General features: G+C 26.4%; 1 protein-coding gene across 2 annotated transcripts; it reads right to left on the bottom strand.

Annotated features, from left to right (window-relative positions):
• Positions 1–365: 365 nt before the first annotated feature.
• LOC105111141 (SNARE-like superfamily protein) lies at positions 366–2,137 on the bottom strand. 2 transcript variants are annotated; one of them, XM_011006411.1, is made up of 5 exons: positions 2,037–2,137; positions 1,684–1,831; positions 1,315–1,401; positions 835–903; positions 366–654 (listed from the first exon to the last, which is right to left on the bottom strand). In XM_011006411.1, exons 2-5 carry the CDS (start codon positions 1,822–1,824, stop codon positions 520–522), a joined length of 432 nt encoding a protein of 143 aa, XP_011004713.1. In that variant the 5' UTR covers positions 1,825–1,831; positions 2,037–2,137; the 3' UTR covers positions 366–519. The 2 variants fall into 2 exon arrangements, with proteins under 2 accessions (XP_011004713.1, XP_011004712.1); XM_011006410.1 differs by having other exon boundaries at positions 1,684–1,826; positions 2,037–2,131.
• Between the last annotated feature and the right edge of the window lie 6,015 nt (positions 2,138–8,152).

Genomic DNA, 8,152 nt, shown 5'->3' on the forward strand with positions numbered 1-8,152 from the left:
GGATGACATGCCTGCAGCAATTTGATCTGTCAGATTTTCTAATCGAAAAATCCATGGAAAGAAAAACCCATTGGTAGCTAGCCACGAAACGTTTGTTCTGTAAAAGATTAGGCGATTTGTTCCCAATTCTTGAAATAAAACTATATTTTCTTAGCAAATTACATGTTGCATGATGATACTCCAACTTTCAAAATCCACTTCAACTTGGAAGTCTCCAGATTAGAACAGGGATGAAGCAAGCAAGCACGCTAATGAGAGCAATAGGTGCAAGCTGCTGGAGGATCCATCTTTGCTCCAACATTAATATTTATCCCGGGGTTGGGGGGGTAATAGTGGTCATGATCGAGGCAAGAGAAACATATTGGTAAGGTTTTGAAAAATAAATTGTGCTGACAACAACAGAGTTTTATACAGGGAAAATGTCTCAGATCGAGCTTATTTTACAATGCACAGCAAGATAAACAAAAAATACTAACTCGTCACAAGTCCATGTGAGAACAATTGTGCCTAATCAATCATTTATGATGTTTTGTCCATCAGTTGTATTGGGCTCAGAATGTTAGACTTGCTTGTCTCAACAATGCAACCATTCATGACCATCTCTTCCAGCATGAAATGAGCCTTTTCTAGATGGAACATGATGTCTAGCTCACACTGGCGATAAGAGAAACAAATTAAAAACAAAAGTTAACTTCCATGCGAGGGTAATGAAGGAAAACCAAGAGACAACTTTGGCGACATTGAAGGCAGGACAAAGATTAGTTCATCCTACATTCTCAAAGGAGACGTGAAAAAAAAAAAAAAAACCCTCATCCTTAGCATTAGAGGTCTTACCACATTGCCAAAATGACGGTCCATGGTTTCAACTAAAAGATGTATGAATTCCAAAATAGCAAGCTCATTCTGCAATTGCCAGAAACAAAGAATATTAACTAAAATGAGAGTAAGGTGAAGACAGTAATCACTTAAAATAGCGAGCAGGCATCAGAAAACTCTAAGAGCTGCTCAGTTTGTAAATCCTCCCATCCATTTTCTCTAATATTGACATTGTTCTTGACCATCCATAGCCATGTCAAAGGATATCAAGAAGATAACTCATGTAACGGCATGGAATAGAAATGCTGCTGAATATTAGTGATTACCAGACTTGAGCAATTGAAGCATAAAACTAATAAGTACTGTTGGCTTGAAAGGCACAGAATAATAAATAATAAACAAACAAATAAAATTGAGTATTGTTATGGGTATTACTCACGCTTACACTAAAATCTTATAGAAAAGAAGCATTATATAGTTGAAAAGATGAAAACTTACTTCATCATTGTCAACTCCTACCAAGAAAAACAATGATGCGTAGCGTCGGTATACAATTTTGTAGTTGCGATGCTCTACAAAGGAACACTGTTATCAAGCAAAGGATGAAAGAAAACATGAGAGTGTGTTTCAAATGTTAATATAACTATAATCATATATAGTAACATTATTATTTGTTAGTTTTCATTAACAACAACAACACAACTCTCAGATCAGATGACGTTCATTAAAATTTCAAAGGAAACCCAAAGTTTTTTCCAAACAGAAAGTAACATGGATGGATGGATGGTACTTCCTCTAAACAAATATTAATCGACTTCATTCTTTCCAGTAATCATAATCATAAAAATGAAAGGAAAAAAAAAAAACCTGTTGGTCGTTGCGAGCAAGGCATTTGCGAACAATTTCTCCTTCAAGGGCACGGCGTTCTTCGAGTGTGAGCCATTCATAGTATTGGGCTAAACGAGTTTGTCCTTGCTTGTTCACCATTAATATGAATCTTATCCCCATTTTCTTCTTTAAACCAAAATTGAACCAAACCAATTAATAACAGTTGAATTCAGAAACAATCCCATTTTCTTATTTAAACCAAAATTGAACCGAACCAAACCAATTAATAGCAGTTGAATTCAGACACAATCATATCGAATTTTTTTATCAAAAAAATTTAAACAACAATAACAGGATCTTTTAGATCCAAGATGAAGGAGAGAAAGAGGTACCTGGTGGTGGAGGTGACGACGACAATAGTGATTTCTAGAGAGAGAGAGCGCTGCAACAAATAAGGGGAGGAAGAGGGACGGGGACTGGGGTTAAAAAAATAAAAATTAATGATTCCGGTCTTGTGATAAATATAGTTTCTCAATTTGTTAAAAATTAATGTTTTTAACCAATTGTATCCCTAATTATTAAGTAATGCTCTAAAAAATACGGGGAAAACATTATAACTTTTCTATGTCTATACTTATATCTTATAATTATAATTATAATAAATAACTTATATATACGCCTATATTTATATATTATAATTATACTTATAATAATATAATAATAATAATGCATACTAAAATATTCTGAATTGTTTTTTTTTTGTTTTTTTTTATTTTTTTGCTTTTCTCTTTATATTTTTTTCTTTTAATAATTTTTTTAATTTAGTTTGTTAACGTTAAATTTTTTTATTTAGTTATTAAATTTCCATGACATGGTTCCTGAGTTTGACGTGTTAACCTAGATTTTTTTTGTTTTTCATTAATTTTTTGTTTAATTTAGTTTGTTAATGTTAAATTTCTTTCTATTTAATTATCATACTTTCATGACACGTATCTCGAGTTTGATGGATTAACCTGATTTGACAGTTTAACCCAAATTCGAGTTTGATGGATTAACCTGGTTTGACAGTTTAACCCAATTAACCCGTCAATTTTTTTTTTCTATTTAGTTATTAAAATTTCATGATACGAATCTCAGGTTTGACAAATTAACCTCGTTTGAAGGGTTAGCCCAGTTAATTTAGATTTTTTTCATTAATTTTTTTCTTCAGATTGGAGTTAATTTAGATTTTTTTCATTAATTTTGTTCTTCAGATTGGTTTTTTTCTTTGTTTTTTTCCTTTTCATTAATCTATTTAATTATCATACTTTTATGACACAACCTTACAGCTATATCCACATCTAAGACTATTGGGTCTGGTGTTGCAGCTAAACTCACTTAAATTTAGGTCATGCAAATTTAATATTATTATTAATATTACTTTTGATTCAGGCGTTGCAGTCATATCCAAAACTCTTTGACATAGTTTTGAAACTCGAATTGCCCCAATTGGTCAATCTAGGACTTGGCTGACCCGGGTTTGGAATCAATCCAGGTCTAAGTAAAAATGCACTGGAGAGTTGGCCCGGCGAAACTTAGCCGACCTGGAACCTAGATGAGGTAAACCCGGCTGAAACCCAACCTTCTTTTTTTTTATACATACATAAATATGAAATGACATCATTTTGGCTTTTATAAAGCCAAAACAATGAAGATTAAGAGCAGAGACAGAGACAACCAAAATAAATAATTTCAACAAATACACTATTACCAAAATGAATAGTTTTACAAAAGGTTTTTTGTTTTTTTTTTGTTATACTTAATTTTAGTGGTGCTGAGGTTTTGCATTTTTTACCATTTTTAAAGAGTTGGTACTGAAAAATTCAGTCATGAAAACTCAAAAATAGTAGACATACTTTTTGAAAACAATGTTGAAATGTTGTTTGGTAAAAATTTAAAATTATTTTTTATTTAAAATTAAGTTTTCATGTTTTTTTTTATTTTTTTGACATAATAATATAGAAAATAAATTTTAAAAAATAAAAAATATATATTATTTTAATATATTTTAAAAACTAATAGCCTATTCCAGTAACAAATCCTTCTTTTGGGCTTTGTTTTAAAATTAGATGAAAAGAAGTTTAGGCCTTTCTTATTTTTATATTTTAAAAATATTTTAAAAAATTTGATATTTTTTATTTATTTAAATTAATATTTTTAGTATTTTAAAATTATTTTAATATACTGATATTAAAAATAAATTATATATATATATATATATATTATTTTAACATATTTTAAAAAGTAATGTTAAGTAAATATTCAATGGAATTTATTCTTTTTTAAAAACTGACGACCTATATTCTAGCCTGAAATATATAATTGAATTGTCAATGACATTGTAAAATTTTATATGAAATTATCTCGAATTAAGCATCTTTATTTTAGCAAATTGCTTATAGATGCATGCCGACTGCTTTGCATTTTGTATCTAATTCATGATAATAGGTATATATTATATTTTTTTTTAATTAATCCGGGTCAATTTATCTTATATGTGATCTGATTATTAGATCTAGTTAATTATTGGGTTGAGTTTTTAAACTATATTTTTGAATATAATTTTACAAAAAGACCTAATATTTTTTAATTTTGATTTTTTTATTTTATTTATACAAAAAAAATTAACCCGCGTGTGTAACTAATTTATATATTAAAACTCGTAGGATTTTCACTATACATTGATTACTATGCAAAATTTTATTTATTTTTAGTTTAGTTTTCAAAATTTATCTTTGGATGATCAAGTCCTATTTAATGAGCAATTAATTTCAATTTTTTTTTATAAAATGGTAATATTGGAAGAGGGGAGACCGAAATAAGAATCAAGACAAACATAGGTGACGTGCTATAAGTTTAAAAAACATTCACTTTGATCCTTCAACTTAAACAATCACTTGAATTATACAATTGTGGTCTCTTGAAATTGTTCTAATTTTATTTTGATACATATATTTATTTTTGTTTATTTTTTATCCTAGTTAAGAGAGGGGATGTCAAATTCCAGTAGTAGAAAGAAAAACTTGTCGTTTACATCGATTTAAGACACTATAATAAGGGATTTTTGTGTCAAAATTATTTTATTTGATGTGAAGAGTTCATATTAGGTGTTTTTATATCTTAAAAATTCATGAAAAAACAGATTTGAGTACAGTTTGATTTTTAGTTTAGGGTCGGGTTCAATTTTAGGGTGATTTTTTGGTTGTTTTGAGGTCATGAATGAGTTTTTCATGGTTTCTAGGAGGTTTTATAGATATTGTGGTTCAAAACAGGTTGCAAAATAAGTTTCGGGTAAAAAAAACATAGGCCTTGATTTTCTAGCCACCACAATGGCTGGAATATGGGCAAATTAGGTGGTATATTGTCTATCTTGCCAGGCGATGTATCATTTGTTGATGACATACCTTGGATTTGGCATAACTATTAGATCTAAGACCATTGAGTCTAGCATGACAACAAGACTTATTACCTTGGGTTTGACATTCCGTTAGCCCTAAAACACTTAGATTTGGCATGGCTGCTAGTCGCGCTTAGGATTAACATGACATCACATTCAAGTGCCTTGAACTCAGTATGATTACCATGAAAATATAACTTTAACAAATGAAATTGACAAGAAATAAAGTGATGTGACCGGTTAAAAAATAAAAATAAAATAAAAAAGAATAAAAGCTCCTCTCTTTTATCTTGTATTAATAGCCTCTTTTAAATAATAAAATATAACTTTGATTCTTTTGTTATAAGTTTAATTCTTGTAAAGGTTTTTTAGGTTTATCTTTGTTTTTTTTTGTTATAATTTATATAAATAAATTATGTTCTTGAAAATAAAAAATATTTATTTTCAGATGATATTTTTAGTATATGTGGCCTTATATATTATTTTTTTCTTCCTTTTATTTTATTCAATCAATTTTAGTGTTTTATTTTTCAAGATTAAATATCTTAATCTATGTCTATCTTTTAATTTTTCAAGTTTTGTTTTTAGATGTCATTAATGATTTTTTATTTATTTAATAGTGCACATAACTCTTAGTTTATTTGATTGCATATATGCATAAACCTTTTGGTTTGTTATATTTTTTGAACTATAAAAATGCATTAAAAAAACTTGCATATATAATGTTTTATGAAAAATAAAAATATTTGACCCACGACAAAGCACGCGTCATGTAGCCAATTTATCTATAAATCGTTGATTGGTATTTTTATAATAATATTTCACTACTATTATATTATTAAAAAAACAATAGAAATAGAAAAGACAAGTTAGAAAAAAAGCAAAAGATATAATTGTGTTTGGTTATGATATTGAAAGACAAAATAATTGTGTATGTATCTTATTTAGTTATGATAAACAAGACAAAATAAAATATAAAAAATATATTTTATTTTTAATATGTATTGCTGTCAAACTTATATATTTTAAAAAATAATTTAATATTTTTTTAGTTTATATTGAGTGTTGTAATTAGTAATATTATAATAATCTTAGTTATAAAACAAGAACTAACTTGACAAGTTGAATTGGGGCTTGAACTAATTCAAGTTTAAGAAGAAATAGAAGAATAATTGACTTAACCTAACCTTGTTATTAACTAACAAAGATGTAATTTTAGAATTTTACAGCTTCATGCAAAATGATAGATGTTTAAGGTTTTTTTTTTTTTAAAAAAAATATTTTCAATAACTAAGGAAGATTTAATTCTAAAATATCAATCCTTTTTTCTAGTGTGAATTTGGATATCTAAATAATATCAAAATTTATGATATTTGTATTAATTTTGATAAGTATTTCTTATCTGACTTTTGTAATATTATGAATTATTTTAGTACATTAGGTTTAGGAATGCATAAATTTATTTTAAAATGTTTCCCTATGAATTTGTCTAATGTATTGTATTTGTAATCCAAAATGTTTTCTTTTTACTGCTATAGTAATATTTCTACTAGTTATACACTTTTTTTTTTAAAAAAAAATTTTAGTTTTCAAAATACTTTTGGTGCTACTATAAATAAATTTGCTTCTTGTTTTACAACAATAAGCGAGCATTTAAGCTAGTTTTAATGGAAATAATTGTGAAGGGTATATTAAAAAATAGGTTAATTATAATAAGCCTCCCAAAGTTTGTTTATTGTTTTATTTGTCTTTATTCTTTCAAAAATTATATATATATCCTGAAATTTATAATTTCATAGCATTTTACATCCCTATATTAATACAGAAAAAAAACAATAAAAATTATTAAATTTTTTACCAAATAACCATTATATTTTGTTTAATAACTAAAAGTTTTTATATATTAAATATTATAACTTCTACATTAAATTAAAAAACCTAGCCATCACCTTGAACCTTTTCTTCTTGAATTATTATTATTTATAATTTATATTAATTTCTATACAGTTTGGCTCCAGTTTTATCAGATTATTTATTATTTCAACATTTTTATACTTGAAAGAATATATCAATTTTTTTTATTATGTCAAAACTCTTTCTAACAACACTGAAAATGTCAAAAATGAATCTCAATGATCCAATTTTTCTTCCCACTCTTTTTTTTCATCATTTCTTTTTCTTGTCATATCATTTTATCTTCTTAACCATCGCTTCTTGAATCTTATTTTTTTAACTAATGATTTTTCATAAAATTTTAAGTTGATTTTAATAAGGTTAATCATTTTAAAAAAGAGAAAACTCACTATACAACCATGACTATGTATAAAATTAATATTAGAAAACATGGTTGTATTTAACCACTATTTTTTTATAATGGTTTTGTACATAATTAATATTAAAAAATATAATTATTTTAAAATTATGGTATTTTTAAATACCTTTTAATTGATGTTATTCTTCCAAAATATTTACTCAGTTATATCATTTTCTGGAAAAAACAAAATCATAGTTTTAGAGTTGAAATAAATCTTTTTTAAAGAATCTTGTCTCACTGCTTTATATTCAATACTTTAACAAGTGAAGGAGCATCTACAAAGATTTATATAACAAAAACCCATCAATTCAAACTTAAAAGAAATTAAAAAAAATTCTAATTAATATGCTTTCTTCTTATTACACAAGAAAATTAACAAATCAAACCTAAAAATCAACATTAAATTGATTCATCTAAACCCTAAAACTAAAAAACTTCTATTTTGATTGATGGTTTACCATGCTTTATGCTTTCCCTACTAAAAAAAAAATATTTTTGATATATTATATAGAAGGATAATTTGATTATTTTATTTGAATTAAAAAACTACTTTGACATAATACATAAAGTGTCATTTCTATATGAATAAAGATATATTTATGCACTTTTAAGTACTAATCAATGAGCAATTAATTTCAAATTTTTATAAAATGATAATATTGGAAGAGGGGAGACCGAAATAAGAATTAAGACAAACATAGGTGATGTGCTATAAGTTTAAAAAACATTCACTTTGATCCTTCAACTTAAACAATTAC

The sequence above is a fragment of the Populus euphratica genome, unplaced genomic scaffold (genome assembly GCF_000495115.2).
Source record: "Populus euphratica unplaced genomic scaffold, PopEup_1.0 scaffold276.1, whole genome shotgun sequence".
In the NCBI taxonomy this organism is placed as follows: domain Eukaryota; kingdom Viridiplantae; phylum Streptophyta; class Magnoliopsida; order Malpighiales; family Salicaceae; genus Populus; species Populus euphratica.

Coding starts and splice junctions, on each gene's coding strand:
- LOC105111141 (XM_011006411.1), bottom strand. CDS start 1,824: ATGGGGATAAGATTCATATTAATGGTGAACAAGCAAGGACAAACTCGT. Junction 1,402..1,683: donor TTGCTCGCAACGACCAACAG/GTTTTTTTTTTT, acceptor GCTTGATAACAG/TGTTCCTTTGTAGAGCATCG. Junction 655..834: donor ACCGTCATTTTGGCAATGTG/GTAAGACCTCTA, acceptor TCTTATCGCCAG/TGTGAGCTAGACATCATGTT.